This window comes from Mobula birostris, chromosome 29 (assembly GCF_030028105.1).
Source record: "Mobula birostris isolate sMobBir1 chromosome 29, sMobBir1.hap1, whole genome shotgun sequence".
Lineage (NCBI taxonomy): Eukaryota > Metazoa > Chordata > Chondrichthyes > Myliobatiformes > Myliobatidae > Mobula > Mobula birostris.
The window spans coordinates 16,334,474-16,355,347 of NC_092398.1; the positions used below are offsets into that span (position 1 = coordinate 16,334,474).

Below are 20,874 nucleotides of genomic sequence, written 5' to 3' on the forward strand. Positions count from 1 at the left end.
TGGACTAGACAAAGGGTTCCGGAGAATCGGCTGCAGGTAGGAGTCAGTGTCCGGGTGGGGGAATTTCATTAGCTCCAATTTCTGCACCGCGACTGAGGGGCAACGAATCCGGACACGCCGTGGCCCCGCCGCTGGGACAGTTTCAGTTCTCTCCATCTTTCTCAGCCCCACGATCCGTACCCACGCACGGGGAGCTGGGCGACAGGCCCCGATGAAGGGTCGAAGGTGGGACTCTTCGTAAACTGGGCGGCCGCTTCGTCGAGCACCCTGCATCAGCCCCAAAAGTGGAGCTTCCCGGTGGCCTAATATTTCAATTTCGATTCCCTTTCCTGCTCCGACATATCGACACATGGATTCCTCTTCCTCCAAACTGATGGCACGAATATAATTTTCTCCCTTCGGTGAACAAATTACCCCCGACCATCATCTTCTATTCGATATTCTGACCTTTCACTTCTTCACACCTGCCTGGAGTCGCCTCCTTCCCTTTCTCCTATTCTCCACTCTCCTCGCCTATCCGATTCCTTCTTCTCCAGCCCTAGACCTTGCCCACCCACCTGGCTTCAACTATCACCTTCCACCTAGCCTCTTTCTTTCACCTCACCACACCTTTTTATTCTGGCACTTTCCCCCTTCTTTCTTAATCCTGAAGAAGGGTCTCGGCTCAAGACGTTGACTGTTTACACTTTCCCATAGATGCTACCTGTCCTGCAGAGTTCCTCCAGCGTTATGTATGCGTTGCTTTGGATTTTCAGCACCCGCAGACTTTCTGGTGCTGAGGGTTTCATCAGCACCGGTGCCCGCACCTCGACTGAGGGGTAATTGCTGTGAGCTAAGGACACCCTGGTTTTGCAAACCCAGGGCAGTCTTAGTCCTTTCCCTCTCTTCTAGCCCCTCGATCGATACCCGGGCCCCAGGGAGTATTCTGCTGACGAGCGAAGGTGCTGGCGCCATTTCTGCAGCACATGTGCATTGTGGAACCGTGATGAACAGACAGATCTCTTCTTTTTGTTTTTTTTTCTTTGGGGGAGCGGGTACAGAATTAGCCATGGGTAACAGTGTCAGTGCTTTCCTTACCAGTCCGTAAAGCATGCTTGGAAGCAGACGTGGAGGGAGTCGATTCCCCAAAATCAACTCCAGCAATCTAGATCCAAGGATCGGGAGCTCAGAACAAAAATATAGTTCTGAGTTAATCGCTGATGAAGAGTCTACCTTCTAGTCAATTAAAATATCGGTTATTTCTACACATAAAAAGAAAGAAAAATCTTTCCATCAGCTTTAGTTCTTGAGATAAACACCTTTGTTCTGCCTCCTCTTGTTCTGGACTATTCTACCCATGAGAACATGTTTTGTCCCATTCTGTCTGGCTGCATAACGATATCAAACACATTGTCCTGGGTAACAAATGACTTGTAGCTTTCATATAATGTAAATGCCACACTCCAATGAGAAATCCTGCTGCCCCCCCCCCCCCCTTATTCATTGGTATTGTCATCGATTAGTTCACCACCCTCAATTACCTGGAGTGGTGGGGGGTCAGAGTAATTAGAAAGTCTCCAGGATCAGCCATGTAATATCATATCTTCTCTATAGCACTGTGAGACATGAGCAGAACCTGAAATGATACTAATGGAGACACACTGAACCAAATCACAGACTGAAGACAGGCAGAAATGTCCCATCAACACACAGAAAATGCTGGAGGCACTCAGCAGCATCAATGGAAAAGAGTAAACAGTCAACATTTCAGACTGAAACCCTTTATATGAACTGTAGAAAAAAAAGATGAGATCAGGGTAAGATGGTGGGTGGAGGGAAGGAAGAAATGCAAGGTAGTCGGTGATAAGTTAAACCGAGGGGGAGAGGGGTCAAGTGAAGAGCTGGGAAGTCAATTGGTGAAAGAGATAAAGGGCTGGAGAAGGGGGAATCTGATAGGAGAGGACAGAAAGCCATGGAAGAAAGGGAAGGAGGAATACCAGAGGGAGATGATGGGCAGGTAAATTGAGAGAAAGAAATGGGAATGGGGTATGGTGAAGGTGGGGGGGGGGGGGCAAGTAACAGATTTCCAGGAATCTCTGTTCAGGCCATCAGGTTGGAGGCTACCCAGATGGAATACAAGGTGTTGCTGCTCAAACCTGAGTGTCGGCTCATCACAGTAGTAGAGGAGGCCATGGACTGACGTGTTGGAATGGGAATGGGAAGTTGAGATAAAATGTGTGGCCACTGGGAGATCCCACTTTATCTGGTGCACAGAGCATAAGTGCTCAGTGAAGCAGTCTCCCAATCTACCTCAGGTCTCACCGATCGACAGGAAGCCACACCGGCAGCTCTGGATATAGTCAATGACCCCATAGGCATACAGGTGAAGTGTCACATTCTTATTGAGACAGGAGGATTGTTAAGAGAATTTCATGGACAGTTTGAGAATCCCTGAACAATTGAGGTGCTGTTCCCCCAATTTGGGTTGAACCTCATTATAACAATGTGCTGTCAGAGCTCACTACAGGGCTTGAACTCTCATCTGAAATGTTGTCCTTCACCCATTGATGTCTTTTGTCAATCTTTTTACAGATTAGAAACGACAAAGAATTTGTGTACGGAGATCTCAACAACAGTACGTCAATTTTGCTGCCTCTTACAGATATCAAAGGAGTGAACAGATATTTCCTTTGTAACACCGGTATATCTGTCGTTGGAGAAGTATCTCATCCCCGCTGGAAGTGTGCTTTGTGTTTTCTGTTGCAACTCAGTGAAATCCACTGGAACCAGGGTACTGAGAACACACCAGCATTTGTTCACTAGAAATCAGTTCATCCATTGCATTGACTGTATGAGGGGTTCACTACATATAGCATCTGACTTCATTAACTATCAGAGAACTCACAACAGAGAGATATCATTCACCTGCTCTCAGTGAGGGAAAGGATTCTCTCACTCAGCCAACCCTCAGACACAACAGTGAAGCCATTTACCTGCTCAGACTGTGGGAAGGGATTCAACCAGTCATCTGACCTACTGGTACACCAATCAGTTCACCTTGGGGAGATGTCGTTCACTTGCTCGGACTGTGGGAAGGGATTCACTCGGTCATCCAGCTTGCAGAGACACCAGTCAGTTCACACTGGGGAAAGGCCATTCACATGTTCTGTATGTGGAAAGGGATTCACTCGTTCATCCCACCTACAGGCACACCAGTCAATTCACACCGGACAGAAACCATTCACCTGTTCTTACTGTGGGAAGGGTTTCACTGGATCAACTGACCTACTGGCACATCAGTCAGTTCACACTGGGGAGAAGCCGTTCTCATGCTCTGATTGTGGGAAGGGATTCTCTCGGTCATTCAGCCTCCAGAGACACCAGCGAGTTCACACTGGAGAGAGACCATTTACGTGTTCCATGTGTGGGAAGGGATTTACTCGGTCAGGCAGCCTGCAGACACACCTGCGATTTCACACTGGGGAATGGCCATTCACATGCTCTGACTGTGGGAAGAGATTCACTCGGTCATCTGACCTGCTGGCACATCAGTTAGTTCACACTGGAAAGATGTTGTTCTCCTGTTCAGACTGTGGGAAGGGATTCACTCGGTCATTCAGCCTACAGAGACATCAGTCCGTTCACACTGGGGAGAAGCCATTCACTTGTTCCGTTTGTGGGAAGGGATTCGCTCGGTCATCCCACCTACAGACACACCAGTCGGTTCACACCGGGGGGAAACTGTTTACCCGCTCAGACTGTGGGAAGGGTTTCACTGGATCAACTGACCTACTGACACATAAGCGAGTTCACACTGGGGAAACAGTTTAAATAAGCTGCATGCTGGATATGTAAACCATCACATTTGCTGAATCCTGCAGCAAGTTCAAAAGTAACTGTTGGTATTGAACTCTGCAATTATTGTTGCTGTTCATCACACTCTGGTCACTGGGCATGGGAGGAATTTCTTGTGATGATGTTCACCTTTAATCGGACTAGAGTTTAATATTCTGGATCTGTGACTAATAAATCAGTTCTATTTTAAACTCTGTATCAGGTGCCTAGTGAATCTATAACACACCCAGTGTACAGTAGGGAGCCAACTGAGCCTAGCTGGTCTTTGTCAGAATTTCTGTTCCACAAGAGTTCTCTTAAATCCATCCCTGCCATTCACCTCTGGCTCTCCTGTGGAGATGGGTTCCAAACAGTCACCACTCTGTAGGTGAAGAATTTTCCCTTGAATTTCCTGCATGACTTTCTGCAGACTGGAGAAGACAAGTTGACTGCAGTTATTTATGTCTGTCATGTTCTTCATCCCAGGTCCTATGTCCTGCTCATTTCAACATTATGGGTCATTTTCACTTCTTCTGAAGAGCTGAACAGGGAAACACAGCAGGGGGTGTGCAAGTGAATGTCGGAGTAGCAACATTTGGAAGCTGATAGAGAAAAAAGAAATTGGTTGACTTTGACTTTTGACGTACGATGCTTGTTGACTTTGAGTGTATTGCTTGTGGGAGCTTGCTGTATTAAATTTCCTACTCAGTTCTGATAAAAATATTAACTTGATTGCTGGCATTTGGCAGAGGGGAAGCAATGCTTGTAAGCACTTTCAATTGCACTGTTCTTACCCAGATCAGTATCTCTGAATTTCAGAATGTACTATCACTGCAAATCGAGCAGGGAGATGCTGAGAGCCTGTTGGATCTGACTGTTTAATTGTCATTTTCTTTGCAGTTGAACAATTAATTATCTGCTTATATCTTAAGTAGACTTTATATACATTACAGTTTAATATGCTTCCAGTGGCTGTACAAAGTGGACCTCTGGAAGTTTCTTTGTACTTTACTAAGTGAGTGTTTCCTCATTGGTTAATTCTTACTGCAGTAATGACTAAGTATTTTCTAATCCGATTATTTTATCTATAGATTTGAATGGGATTTTTCTTATCTTTGGGTATAGAGGTAGCTGTTTTATGCTGGATGCCATCTTTAATGTCTATCTGCTTCAAGTAGTAGACCCTTGTCACCATTCACTTCCTGTTCAATCAACTCTTGTATGTTGATGAATCTAATTAAACTGGCAAGGTACAAGGAAGAGGAATTTATGCAGTGGCTACGGAATGTTCTTTACAGGAGTATGTTACAGAATCCACCCAGAAAAGGCTATTTCATACGTGGTTCTGTGTAATGAGGTCAGAATACTGAGAAAGATCATGATGAAGGATCCCCGAGGAAGAAGTGATCACAACATCGGAGCATTCCAGACACAGTTTGAGGACAAACACCTGCGTCCAAACCGACGTCCTCAACCAAAATAAGGGCAGTTACGTGGGTGTGATGGTGGAGTTGTCTAGGGTGGATGGGGCAAATAGGTTCAGGGACAGATCAGTGGGTAAGCAGTGGCAGGTGTTTAAACAGCTGATTCATAAGGCTCAGCAGACACTGACCCAAATAGACACAGGGATCCAGATGAAGGATGAACCATCTATGGTCAGCCAAAATCGTCAAGGTAAATATAGAATCAAAAAGCATATAAAGAGGCAAGGGTTGTTATTGGGCCAGAGTACAGAGAATATTTCAGGAAGCAGTGAAAAGAGACAAAAAATAAAACAAGAAACAGGCAGATATGTTAACTCAATAATTTAATCAATGTTCATGGTAGGGACACAGCAAACATGCCTTAGGTATCTGATGGGTGACATTTCAACACCGTTCAATAATCAGTAACAATCACCATTACGGGGGAGAGTCTAAAGCAAACATCACTAGGTCCAAATGACCTGCATCCTAGGGTTTGGAGAGAAAGAGGAGGCATAAACTCACTCTGTTCCAGTAAGGTCCCAGTGGATGGAAAACTTCTAATGTGACTCAATTGAGAAAGAAGGGTTGAAGACAACAAGCAGATAATTGTAGTCCTGTTAACTTCTCATATGGTGTTGACAACATGCTAGTATCTGTGATTTATGAAGAAGTAACAAGTCATTTAGAAAAGTTTTACTGTCTCAACCGAGTCAACGGTTCAAATGATCAAGCCGACCAAGGTTCCCATCTGAGCCTGTCCCATTTCCCTGCATTTGGTTCATATTTCTCGAAACCTCTTCTTTCTATCTACCTGTCCGATAACTTCTTAACATTAGTAATATACCTCCCTCAACCGCTTCCACTGATAGATCATTCCATACATTGACCACTCTCCGTAGAAAAGTTGCCCTTCAGGTTCCTATGAAATCTCTATCTTTTCATCTTAAACCAATGCCCTCCAATTCTTGATTCCCCAACCGTAGCAAAAAAAAACCTGTTTCCTGACCCTATCTAGGCACCTCATAATTGTATAGGCCTCTATAATATCACCACACATTGTCCGACACTCACAGGAAAACTGTCCAAACCTGCTGAAACTCTCTATAAATGAGTCATTCGAGACCCAACAGCATCCTCATAAATTTCCAATTTCTTTCCAGCTTAATGTCCTCCAGCAGCGTGAGAAAAAAAAAACTAAAAACTAAATAACAAATGAGAAAATCTGCAGATGCTGGAAATCCAAGCAACACACACAAAATGCTGCAGGAACTTGGCAGGCCAATCCTGCAAGAAGGGTTTCGGCCCGAAACATCGACTGTACTCTTTTCTGTAGATGCTGCCTGGCCTGCTGAGTTCCTCAGCATTTTGTGTGTTTTACCATATTTGAAATACTATATACCACCTGGGAAACAAGGACACTTATGTCAGAATGCTGTTTCTGGATTTCAGTTCGGTATTCAACACTATTGTTCCACAGACCTTGGTGAACAAACTCTTACTCTTCAGTCTAAATATACCACTGTGCATTTGGGTGTTGGACTTCCTAAACACAGACCTCAAATCATCAGAACACACAACTGCTCCTCCCTCACCATCATCCTCAACACAAATGCCCCTTCACCCCCAGGGAGGTATGGTGAGCCCGTTGCTCTACGGTCTCCTCACAGAAGACTATTCACGTGTTTGGCCATGAAATCACATTGTCAAGATTGCCAAAGACATCACCAACTACGATGAGACAGTCTACAGGGAGCAGGTGGAAGAGCCAAAGGCCTGCTACTAGGCAAATAGCTTCTTCCTAAATGTCAATAAGACAATGGAGATGGTTATCGAATTCAGAACTCGCACCACTCACCCCCTCCCTATACATCGGCAGCAGAACAGCAGAAACAGCGAGCAGTTTCAAACTCCTGGGAGTGCACATCTCGCCCAAACTCTCATGTCCAAGAACACATTCTACACAGTCAGGAAAGCTCACCAGCACCTCCACTTTCTGAGGAGGCTGAAGAGAGCTGGACTGTGCACATCAATGCTCGCAACTTTCTACAGATGTGTATTAGCATCCTAACCTCCTGCATAATACGTAAACCGCACTGGAGCAGACAGGAAGGCCCTACAATGGGGATTCAAACCTACGCAACACATCACCAGTACCAGTCTACCCAGCATCAAGGACATATCTACAGAAAGGTGCTGGATAAAGACCAGCAATATCATGAAGGATCCCATGATATTTGTCTCACTCCCATCAGGGAGGAGGCTATCTGGCAACCACATATAACCTGCAGTCTCAGAAACCCAAACACAAGGCCTAAAGCAGTCAGTCTGATCAACACATCAACCACCAACCCACCCTGGCACACCCCCACCACTACTACTTTACCATTTCCTGTCAGTCACCTCATGTACAGACACTCCTGTGCCTAGCATCACTATATAGACATACAATCAGTGTATATAAACTCATCATCATCATCAGGTGCCGTGCCCAGTTTGAGCTTTGACTGCCATGGCCCACACACTCCTGTTCGGGTCAAGTGGATCAATTAAATTGGTATTCATTTCCAGTTCTCTGGCTGCTGTCTCCATCATCATTTGTCTTTGTCTTCCTCTTGCTTTCTTCCCTTCAATCGTTCCCATAATTACCGTGCATTCTAACTCCTCTTTCCTAATCACATGTCCATTGAAGTTACATTGCCTTTTCATGTTCTTATACATCATTTCTCTTTTTGTGTTTGCTCTGTTCATGACATCCTCATTAGATATTCGTTCATCCATGATATTTTTTGCATCTTCCTCAAAAACCACATCTCTGCTGCTACAATTTGTTTCCTCATGGTGCTAGATATTGTACAACCAAGAAGTACTTGTATACTTATATGTTTTTTTTTTATTATTGCATTTTTTGCTGCATTGGATCCGGAGTAACAACTATTTTGTTTTCCCTTACTGGAAATGACATTAAACAAACTTGAATCTTGAATCTTATGTGCTGCTGTTGTGACTCCCGTCTCCCCTTCCCCTACCACCACTCCGCAGCCCCGTCTTCCTCAGATCCCACCGCAACTCCTGGGCCCTCGGAGGCTCCATCTTCCTCTCACCCCAACCCTCCCCTCTCCATTGACACTCCCAGCCTCCCCCCTCCCCCCTCTGATCCCAGCTCTCATCCGTGCCGGGTCTTTACCATCCCCTCCGACCTTCAACTGTCGGAGGCAGAACGCTCTGTTCTCAGTAAGGGCCTCACGGTTGACCCCCTTCGCCCACACCTCAGCAAGTTCCGTGTTCGCCATGATGCGGAACTTTTCTTCCGCCGTCTCCGTCTCCGAGCCTACTTCTTCGGCAAGGACTCTTCCACCCCCACCGATGACCCCTTCTCCCGTCTTCAACCCTCCTCTTCTTCATGGACACCCCGCTCTGGTCTTCTGCCTGCTCTGGATCTCTTTATCGCTAACTGCCGACGGGACATCAACCGTCTCGACTTCACCGCACCTTGTCCCCATTCCAACCTCACTCCTTCCGAACGCTCTGCTCTCCACTCCCTCCGCACTAATCCTAACCTTATTATTAAACCCGCCGATAAGGGGGGTGCTGTTGTAGTCTGGCGTACTGATCTCTACCTTGCCGAGGCACAGCGACAACTCGCGGATACCTCCTCTTATTTACCCCTCGATCGTGACCCCACTAAGGAGCACCAGGCCATTGTCTCCCACACCATCACCGACTTTATCCGCTCAGGAGATCTCCCATCCACTGCTACCAACCTTATAGTTCCCACACCCTCATTTCCCATTTCTACCTCCTACCCAAGATCCACAAACCTGCCTGTCCTGGCCGACCTATTGTCTCAGCTTGCTCCTGCCCCACCGAACTCATCTCTGCATACTTCGACACTGTTTTATTACCCCTTGTTCAATCCCTTCCGACCTATGTTCGTGACACTTCTCACGCTCTTAAACTTTTCGATGATTTTAAGTTCCCTGGCCCCCACCGCTTTATTTTCACCATGGATGTCCAGTCCTTATATACTTCCATCCCCCATCAGGAAGGTCTTAAAGCTTTTTGGAGTCCAGACCTAATCAGTTACCCTCTACCACCACTCTGCTCCGTCTAGCGGAATTAGTCCTTACTCTTAATAATTTCTCCTTTGGCTCCTCCCACTTCCCTCCAAACTAAAGGTGTAGCTATGGGCACCCGTAAGGGTCCTAGCTATGCCTGCCCTTTTGTTGGGTTTGTGGAACAATCTATGTTCCGTGCCTATTCTGGTATCTGTCCCCCACTTTTCCTTCGCTACATCGATGACTGCATTGGCGCTGCTTTCTGCACGCATGCAGAACTCGTTGACTTTATTAACTTTGCCTCCAACTTTCACCCTGCCCTCAAGTTTACCTGGTCCATTTCCGACACCTCCCTCCCCTTTCTAGATCTTTCTGTCTCTATCTCTGGAGACAGCTTATCCACTGATGTCTACTATAAGCCTACTGACTCTCACAGCTATCTGGACTATTCCTCTTCTCACCCTGTCTCTTGCAAAAACGCCATCCCCTTCTCGCAAATCCTCCGTCTCCACCGCATCTGCTCTCAGGATGAGGCTTTTCATTCTAGGACGAGGGAGATGTCTTCCTTTTTTAAAGAAATGGACTTCCCTTCCTCCACTATCAACTCTGCTCTTAAACGCATCTCCTCCATTTCACGTACATCTGCTCTCACTCCATCCTCTCGCCACCCCACTAGGAATAGGGTTCCCTTGGTCCTCACCTACCACCCCACCAGCCTCCGGGTCCAACATATTATTCTCCGTAACTTCCGCCACCTCCAACGGGATCCCACCACTAAGCACATCTTTCCCTCCCCCCCCCCCTGCATTCCGCAGGGATCGCTCCCTACACAACTCCCTTGTCCATTCGTCCCCCCCATCCCTCTCCACTGATCTCCCTCCTGGCACTTATCCGTGTAAGCGGAACAGGTGCTACACATGCCCTTACACTTCCTCCCTTACCACCATTCAGGGCCCCAAACAGTCCTTCCAGGTGAGGCAACACTTCACCTGTGAGTCGACTGGGGTGATATACTGCATCCGGTGCTCCTGATGTGGCCTTTTATATATTGGCGAGACCCGACGCAGACTGGGAGACCGCTTTGCTGAACATCTACACTCTGTCCGCCAGAGAAGGCAGGATCTCCCAGTGGCCACACATTTTAATTCCACATCCCATTCCCATTCTGACATGTTCATCCAGGGCCTCCTCTACTGTAAAGATGAAGCCACACTCAGGTTGGAGGAACAACACCTTATATTCTGTCTGGGTAGCCTCCAACCTGATGGCATGAACATCGACTTCTCTAACTTCTGCTAAGGCCCCACCTCCCCCTCGTACCCCATCTGTTACTCATTTTTATGCACACATTCTTTCTCTCACTCTCCTTTTTCTCCCTCTGTCCCTCTGAATAAACCTCTTGCCCATCCTCTGGGTCCCCCCCCCCTCCGTCTTTCTTCCCGGACCTCCTGTCCCATGATCCTCTCGTACCCCCTTTTGCCTATCACCTGTCCAGCTCTTGGCTCTATCCCTCCCCCTCCTGTCTTCTCCTATCATTTTGGATCTCCCACTCCCCCTCCAACTTTCAAATCCCTTACTCACTCTTCCTTCAGTTAGTCCTGACGAAGGGTCTCGGCCTGAAACATCGACTGCACCTCTTCCTACAGATGATGCCTGGCCTGCTGCGTTCACCAGCAACTTTGATGTGTGTTGCTTGAATCTTGAAATATGGCCACAGTGACATGTTGCACAACTGTAACATTACATCCCAACTTTATACTCGGTGTCCTGACCAATGACGGCCAGCATTCCAAAGACCGCCTTCGCTACCCTGTCCTCCTGCGACCTGGTTTGAGAACCTGTCATCTGGTTTGGTGAAAGGTTTGTCTGGTACATTTGTCAAATGTGCCAGAGATTAGATTAGATAAGATTAAACTTTATTGTCATTGTGCCGACTACAGATACAAAGCCAATGAAATGCAGTTAGTATCTAAACAGAATTGTGAAGAACAGTGTTATTTACAAAATAACTGTGAATAAAAAGTAACTGCTACAGCACACAAATATAAAAGTACTGAGACAGTACAATATGGGTGCAATACTGCTTAGCACAGTGATGTGAGGTTCAGCAGGGTCACAGCCTCAGGGAAGAAGCCCTTCCTGTGCCTGTGGGAGTGGAGGCTCCTGTGGTGCCTACCGGATGGCAGGAGAGCAAAAAGTCCATGGTTAGGGTGAGATGCATCCCTGATAATGCTTTTTGCCCTGCCCAGGCAGCGTTTATGGTAGATGTTCTCAATGGTGGGCAATTGGGTGCCAATAATCCGCTGGACAGTTTTCACCACACGTTGGAGTGTTCTGCGGTTTGATACAGGACAATTGCCATACTTTACTGGGGAAGCTGAAGATGTCCTGTGTTTGGATTTTCAAGGCGCCACATGAAAGGCTGGTGCACAAAACCAGGGCTGACAGTGCTGGGTTAAGCGTGTTAACATGGAATAAAGACTGGTTATCATATAGAAGACAGTCTATATATAGAACAGTTACATGTACATTGTCTCATAGAATTACTTCTACATTGATAGTTTTTTTTAAACTGTGTTCTTGATGCTTATTGTGTTTTCTTATGTTACATCAGGACTGGAGTAAATCATTTCATTCTCCTTTACAGTCATGTACTGAATAATGATGATAAACGGTCTTGAATCATTATTACAGTGATGGATTTTTGCAAGTTAAAGCAGGTCAGGACATACACAGTGAATGGCAGAGTCCTGGGGAGTGTGAATGAACAAAGAGACCTTTGGATACAGGTACATAATTGGCAACACAGGTAGATAACATCAAGAAGAAGGTGCATGGCATGCTTACCTTCGTCGGCAAAGGCACTGAGAGGAATTGGGACATCACATGACAGTTGTGCAAATCATTCATTGGGCCATATCCAGAGAACCCTGTGCAGTTCTGGTCACCACACTATAGGAAGGATGTGATTAAGCTGGAAAGGTGCAGAAAAGATTCACAGGAACGTTGACTGGACTGGAAGGATTGAGTTGCAAGGAAAGATTGGATGGGCCGGGACTGTTTTCCCTGGAGTAAAGGAGACTAAGGGGAGACCTGACAGAAGTTTAGAGAACTATGAGAATGTGGATAAGGTAGAGAGTCAGAATTATTTTCCCAGGGTGGAAATGTCAAATACGAGGAAACATAACTTTCAGATGACAGCGTGAGAATTTAAAGGTGGTGGCAGTGCAAGTAATAGTTTTGTTTTATTTACAGTGGTGGGGTCTGATGTGGGCTGCTATGGATATTGCTGGAAGTAGATATGATAAGAGGCTTTTAGATAGGAAATGAAAGGATATGAATCACATGCAGGCGGAAGAGATTCAGTTTCATTTGACATTGTGTTCAGCACAGTCATTGTGGGAAGAAGGACCTCTTCCTGTGCTGTTCTGTTCTGGGTGAGCAAGAGTGACAGAAAATTCTTCAGCCAGGGGCACACACAGGTGTATCTGTGGCAATGAGTAGGGTCCTCGAGAGAGTTGGAGAACAGATAGACCAAGGAGCACAAGTGCATAGTTCTCTAAACGTGTAGACAGGGTGGTGAGGAAGACACTTGATACATTGCCTTTATCAGTTGTAGCTTGGAGTTAGTGATGAGACCACGATATACTATGTGTGGTTCTACCCTCACTCATTTATAAGAAGAATGTGATTAAGCTGGAAAGGGCCAAAAAGTTCTACATAAGCTCAACACTCAGCTTTCCACATTCTGGGGAAAACAGACTCAATATTTCCAGTCTCTCCTTTGAACTTAGTCCCTCCTTCAAACTCAGTCCCAGTCACATCCTTGTGAATCTTTACTGCACCCTCTTCCAGCTGAATCACTTCCTTTCTGTTGCTTGGCAACACCTCACTCCAGTCTCATCAACATATTGTACACTTGTAATAATGCACCCTAACTCTTGTACTCAGTTCCCTGATGAACGATTTATGACACAGGTCTTCTTCACCACCCAGTCTACACTGTCATCACTTTCAATGAACCATGTACTCTGAGGTCTTGCTATTCTACAACACTCCCTGGGTTCTGCCACCTAATAAGTCCTGTCAGTCCTGTCCTGGTTTAACTTGCAAAAGTGCAACATTTTGAACTTCTGTGAGTAAATTCCATCTCGTTTTTCCACAGCCTGTTGTGACCTTATGACCAGCTTTGCAATGATTAGTGAATTTATTTCTCAACATTCACATCCAAATCAAGAATATACATGACAACAACAGGGGGCAGGCACGGATCCCTGTAGCACACCGCTGGTCACAGGTCTCCAATCTGAAAAGGAAGCAGATGTGTAGATGCAGAAGGGCCACAGGGGGGTGAGAACAGATCTGAGACAGTTCATCAGAATGGGAGGAGGTTACAGAGAGAGTGAGGGGTGAGGACCAAGGAGGGATGTGGGCCCGAAGATTGGAATGGAAAACATCAGGTAGGGAGCCGGGGCAGTAAGGAACTGACATACACTCATTGTCCCCTGGGAGGCAGGCAGGAAGTGAAGAGGCTGATGCTCACAGTGGAATCGAAATGCAGCAAGTACAGAACGACCCCACTATCTTCTTCATCTTCTGAATTTTTATGACGGTTGGTAGTAAAACTTAAAGGTGTATTAACATCACCTGTAACTGTAATGAAAACTAATTTCCCTCGGGATCAATAAAGTATGACTATGACCAACTGGACTGGAGTGTGGTGTAGAGAGTTGGGGGAAAAGTGCTTACTACCTCTCTTTCAAATGAAAGATAAATTATCCCAAAAAGCCTGATAGATTTTAAGTAATAAAAGATGATATTGTGAATTAAAGTCACTCTGATAATTCACAAAGTTTTTAAGTGAAAACTATCAACCCCCCAAAATTGTAATGAAGTCTACATTTGATTTCTTTCAACCTTGTATGCTTCACACAGTAACAGAATGTTCAACTGTTTCATAATGATGACAAAACCTACTCAACCCAGAGTGATGTTTTACAAGATATAAGGAATAATTTAGCACAGTATATCCAATTCTAAGTTATGTCAAAATAATCATTTGCCTTCTTGTTTTACCTCCTTCTCCCAAAAACCCAACAGTTTTATGTATTCTGTTAAGGTGATGCCCATTATCCACAAATCTTGCCATAATCCCCTAATCCTTAACCCTACTAACCCTTTACCCTCTGACTTGCTAAGTGGGAAGTTTATATCCATTATTGAACTTTTAACAGCTTCCTTAGCTGAACAATCATCCTGCTGATTCTTAAGAGCAGGGACCCTTAAGAAACCAACATATAAACCAATACTTTGTATACAAAATAATGTTTGATGAGCTTCCTACAGTAAATATGACCTACGGCTAGAATGACATGTTTTAGGATCATCAAAATTGAAAAGTAATCTGAACAAATTACAACTTTACATGGACAAATTACCTCCACTGACTGTAAGCCTAAAATGATGGTAACCAGTTCTGTGGTAAATACTGATAAGTGGGTAGTAAATTGTTTTTTTTTTATCGTTACCTGTAATTCAGACATAATAACAGCCACACCAACATTCTCAGTTGAATTTTCTGTTGATTCATCTGTAAAAAAATGGTTGTCATATCATAATAATTTTCCTTAATATACTGATGAACCAACAGACTCTCAAGCATAGCAGAATCCTCAGATTTTATTAAATCGTGTAACCTAAAATCAACTAAAGAAAAATCAATTGGTTACCAAGAAAGCTATATCAGGACATATTGTGTAATCCAACAAACCTATATTCCTAATGTGATAAAAACCCAGTCACCCAAAGTAAAAACACTCTTCTGATGTTACCACCAGCCCTCCAACACAGAGGATCATCATTTCTTTGCCCCCTCAAATTAATCTGGTATGTTCACATAAACTTCAACCTCCACAATTATGAGAGTAATTGTTCCAATTCAACCAGTAAAGCCGACGCAGGGGACGACCTGTTTACATATTTTACTAACATTTACATGCCTAGAAATCTTACCACCAACACTTCTTCAAGGATTTGACCATATACTTTCCAATGAAGTGCAGATGTATTAATACGCTTTGTGAAACATAACTTGATTTTTAGCCGCTGATATTTCCTTTTATTTACCCACTGCTCATTTCATATTTGCCGCTCCAGAACTGATCGGGCGCTGCTAAGGAAAGGACTCCTATGAAGGGAGGATCTTTTGTGACGTCAGCACGCCATTGGTCGGCAATCCGTAGGGTGTCACATGACGGTGAGCAGAAACCCGGGAGGAGGGAAAGAGGGCGCTGTCAATCAGAGGAGCCGCTGGGACCTCAGTGAACTTTGTAACCAGGTCACTGAACCATTCATGAAAAGTCATAGTCATACTTTACTGATCCCAGGGGAAATTGGTTTTCGTTACAGTTGCACCATAAATAATTAAATAGTGATAAAGGCATAAATAGTTAAATAGTAATATGTAAATTATGCCAGGAAACAAATCCAGGACCAGCCTATTGGCTCATGGTGTCTGACCCTCCAAGGGAGGAGTTGTAAAGTTTGACGGCCACAGGCAGGAATGACTTCCTATGACGCTCTGTGTTGCATCTTGGTGGAATGAGTCTCTGGCTGCATGTACTCCTGTGCTCACCCAGTACATTATGTAGTGGATGGGAGACATTGTCCAAGATGGCATGCAACTTGGACAGCATCCTCTTTTCAGACACAACCGTCAGAGAGTCCAGTTCCATCCCCACAACATCACTGGCAAAACAAAGACCGAAACTGAAAAACATTTATCAAAGTAAATTTATTATCAAACTATGTATACACCACCAGAGAGTATTCTTTTAAGATTCAGTTTTTTTACATACATTTACAGGGAAAATAAATACAATAAAATTTATGAAAACCACAAATAGCACAGACTGACAAAGAACTAATGTGCAAAAGAGGACAAATCTTGCAAATAATAAAAAACAGTAAATAATATTGAGAACGTGAGTTGTAGAGAACTTGAAAGGGTGCCTGTAGGCTGTCCAATCAGTTCAACTTTAGAATTCAAAGTTCAAAGTAAAATTTATGATCAGAGTACATACATGTCACCACATAAAACCATGAGATTATTTTTCTGTGGGCATACTAATCAAATATATAGAACAGAAACAGTAAACATGATCAATCGACAACAAACTGTGCAAATGCAAATATAAATAGCAATAAGTAATGAACATGAAATAACAAGATAAGTGTCCTGAAAGTGACACCATTAGCTGTGGGAATACCAGATGTAGAATGAGTGTGGTTATCCTTTTTTGTTCAAGAGCCTGATGGTTGAGGGTAGTAACTATTCTTGAACCTGGTGGTGCAAGTCCTGAGGTTGTTGTACCTTCGACCTGATGGCAGCAGCGAGAAAAGAGTATGGCCTGGGTGCTTAGAATCTTTGATGATGGATGGTGCTTTTCTGTGACAATGTTTCCTGTAGATCTACTGAATAGCTGGGAGTATTTTACCCATGATGTATCATGTACTGAGCCAAATCAACTACCTTTTTTAGGATTTTCTGCTCCTATAGCAGGCCATAATACAGCCAATCAGCACACTTCCAACCACACATCTGTAGAAGTTTTCAAAGGTTCTTGGTGACATTCCAAGCCTCCACAGACCCCTCTGGAAGTTGAAATGCTGCCATGTGGGGCAGGGGAGGGGGACCATTGTGCTCTTTCAGGAGGGTCTTTGTGTTTGATTTTTACTTCAAGGTCAGGAAATGCATTTTGATTAATTAATTTCATTTGACACTTTGTATTTTCAACAACATGCATATCAATCAGGGCGGCATGGAAGGGCAGCGGCTAGAAAACTGCTTTACAGTACCAGGGACCTGGGATCAATTCCCGCCACTGCCTGCAAGGAATTTGAATGTACCCCCCACCCCCCGTGACCAATTGTGTTTCTTCCTGGTGCCCTGGTTTCCTCCTACAGTCCAAAGACATACCGGTCAGTAGGTTAATTAGTCACTGTAAATTGTCCCATAATTAGGTTCAAACTGAAATGGGGGATTGCTAGGTCGCACAGGTGGAAAGGCAGGAAGGGCCTACTCCATGAAAAATAATTAATTGATAAATGTCCAGATTGATAGATATCCATGCATATCGATAGATTAATTGCGAGAGAAGGAGACAGAGAGAAAGGTGATAAATACATAGATAGATAGAGAAATAATAATCAATTCATAATTTATCTTCTACGGATTATGTCTCTGCTATAATAATCAGTTCTGAATTTCATCCAACAACAAATCATAATGACCAAGTAATGGGGGGGGGGGGGGTGTTGGCCTGAAATATACCCTGGGCATGTAGGAATTCCAGACATTGTCATTACTGTGCTAATTAAACAAGCCCAAATTAAATATAAATCATAAAAGCAAAGAGTTTGATAACCCCATGACAGCATTCCAAATGAGGCACCTGCAAAGCACAGTGAAAAACCAGAGCTTGTGCAAAAATGAACAACGAAACATAAAAGGAAAATAATCCAAGGACAATGCATACTCACCAGGTGAAGAAGAGAATAAAAAACAGTCCACATACTGGCTTTCAAATTCAAAAAGTTATTTTTTGACAAATAATTTCATCATGACTGATCTAGTTTTCCTCTCGGCCCCAATCTCCTACCTTCTCCTCATACCCTTTCATCAAGAAATCAAGAATCTATCCACAAACTGCCTTAAATATACATAAAGACTTGGCCTCCAGTACAATGTCTTTTCCACTTTAAAATCTTCCACATCTCCTGTCATTGCTGGATATTTCAGTTAAGTACCAGTAGCATTGGTAGTGTTCTATTTTGTTCTGTATTTAAATACAGTATTTGTTACTCAGTTAAAAGGCATTTTCTTTTTCTTTTTCATACGGTTTTAACCATTTCCACAAAACTTCTGCTAATCGGGACAACTGCTTAATTGGGCCAAAATGTAGTGGTCCTGATGTGTCCCAATTAATCTGAATCCACTGTAGTACCTTGAGATTCATTTTCTTATAGGCATTCACAGTGAAAATAAAGAAACACAATAGAATCTACTAAAAACTATACGTGACCAAAGACTGACAAAAAAAATGTGCAAAAGATGACAACCTACACAAATAATAAAAATAATACTGCAAACATGAGTTGTAAAAGTCCTTGAAATTGAGTCTGTAGGTTGTGGAATCAGTGCAGAGTTGAAGTGAGTGAAGTTATCCACACTGGCCCAGGTACCTGATGGTTGTAGAGGAAAAACTGCTTCTGAACCTTGCAGTACAGGATCTATGGCTCCGGCACCTCCTGCCCAACAGCAGTAGAAGAGATGTCAAAGGTAACAGGGAGAAAGCCAGTAAGTGGGACTGAGGACAGGAAATAAAAGATCAGCCATGATTGAACGGTGGAGTAAGTTCAATGGGCCAAGTGACCTAGTTCTTCTCTTATGCCTTACAACTTCAAACTGATCCTAACTGTCCTATAGCAGTCCCCATATTCAGAAATATCTTCTAAAGCCTTTTGTTTGCAAATGACTACTTTGCTTAAATCAGTCTGTGTTGGGGCTTGTTCTTCCAACCATTTCTTAATTGCATCCCAACCATCTAGTAAATACTGCTTATCCTCTCCTCTATCATCCTCAGATTGACATGTCAACTGTCTTATCTATTGAGAAGACTGCATGGCAGCCAAAATTTGGGTGCCATCATATGGGTGAAATTTGTATATTTTCTTAATTCGTTGAAGTTCAGCTCAAGTCTTTAAGTTTCTGTTTTTAGGATGTGGTATTTAATGACTATTTGTCATTTTTTTCTGGGTCTGGTAGTCGATGATAAACCTCCTGTTTCCTTTCATAATCTCCATTTTAGTTCTTGCGTACTTTCACTCCCTTAGTTTTTAGTGTGGCAAGTCGCGTCATGGCCGCTAGACCAATCAGCTCATCACTGTCATCATTGGAGGTCTCTGTTGAGCCAAAGTTTTATCCATTTTGCAGTTCCTTAGAGTTCCCAAGACGGCATTGTTTCAGAGGTCAATTCAATGTTGCTGCATTCCACTATGTGACATCATTGTTAACATTGTCCACCGAAGGTCCTTGCTGGGCATTGCAACTTTGTCTGTTTGTAACTCTGAAAAGTGTGCCTCCATATGGCTACATTTATCATGTTGTTTTGTCACTCCGTCAGTTAACAACGAAATTTGTTCATTAAGACTTTTACTATCTCTATCGTACTGTTCCTTCAGCATGTACATAATTCTTCCTTTTCTCCCAATTGTTTAGTTAAATTATTTACTTGCTAGTTCATTCACCATGTGCTTGCTTTAGATCACACACTTGGTTTTCTAACCTGACACTTTCACATTTATATTAATTTAATTCACCTTTTAGCTTGGCCTACTCATGCTTTCTTAGCTCTGATAGATAATAAGCTTTTCAAAAAAAAAAATTCCCAACCACATTTTCTGAATCTTATTCCATATCTTTTGAACATCACTCATAAGAGAATTTCCACTAGACTGGCATCAATAGCATATTTCTTCCTGACTTTTTCATTAATCGCATCAAATTCATATGTTCAAATAAGTACTAAAACCCTCTGTTATCTGTCCTCTCTAGCTGGAGATTCTGCAATTTGTTTCTCACCTTTGGGCATGGTCTTAGTTAGATCTCAATGAGTACTCTTCACTTAGATGTCAATGACAGTGTTAGAATCACAATCTAAAAGGTATAACTAGAGATGACTGAAAATAAAATACTAGTTAAAACTCAAAGATTCAAGTTACAACCCAAAAATATTTTCATAGTGTTGTGCCCAAAATGTAACAAAAGTAGTAAGTCAGAATATTATTAAACAGACACTTTTATACTGAAATAAGGCAAATTCCTGAGATAAGGGAGGGCCTATTGGAAGATACACAGGTATAGCATGCTTACCACAGCCAGTTAAAAAATGTAAGGCGATAAACTGCTATATAACTGTTATATCACTTTGCCACCAGTAGGTGGAGACTAACATCACATATTATGAAAAATACAAGTTAAAATACAAACACAAGGAATTCTACAGATGCTGGAAATTCAAGCAACACACATCAAATTTGCTGGTGAACGCAGCAGGCCAGGCAGCATCTCTAGGAAAAGGTACAGTCGACGTTTCGGGCTGAGACCCATCGTCAGGACTAACCGAAGCTAGTAAGAGCTAGTTAGTCCTGACGAAGGGTCTCGGCCCGAAACGTCGACTGTACCTTTTCCTAGAGATGCTGCCTGGCCTGCTGCGTTCACCAGCAAATTTGATGTGTGTTAGTTAAAATACAATTTATGTTAGTGAAACTAGAATTTCAGTCTTGCTAAAAACTCATTAATTCAATTAATACCTTACTAAAAACGTAACAACAACTGATTCCAACACTTTCAATCTCCATGTTCTTGAATTAGGTCTGCTAATATATGATTCTCATTGATACAAAGGGTAAATGATTTACCTGTGTCAGGGATTACTTATGCAGGTGCAGTACACAATGTTATCTTTAAAGCTTGAAAT

At 43.5% G+C, this 20,874-nt stretch overlaps 1 protein-coding gene across 1 annotated transcript; it reads left to right on the forward strand.

Moving 5' to 3' along the window:
* Nucleotides 1–3,988, forward strand: LOC140190091 (uncharacterized). Its single transcript, XM_072246572.1, has 2 exons — nucleotides 1–36; nucleotides 2,572–3,988. The coding sequence occupies exon 2, from the start codon at nucleotides 3,046–3,048 to the stop codon at nucleotides 3,808–3,810; it is 765 nt and encodes a 254-aa protein (XP_072102673.1). The 5' UTR covers nucleotides 1–36; nucleotides 2,572–3,045; the 3' UTR covers nucleotides 3,811–3,988.
* Nucleotides 3,989–20,874: the final 16,886 nt, after the last annotated feature.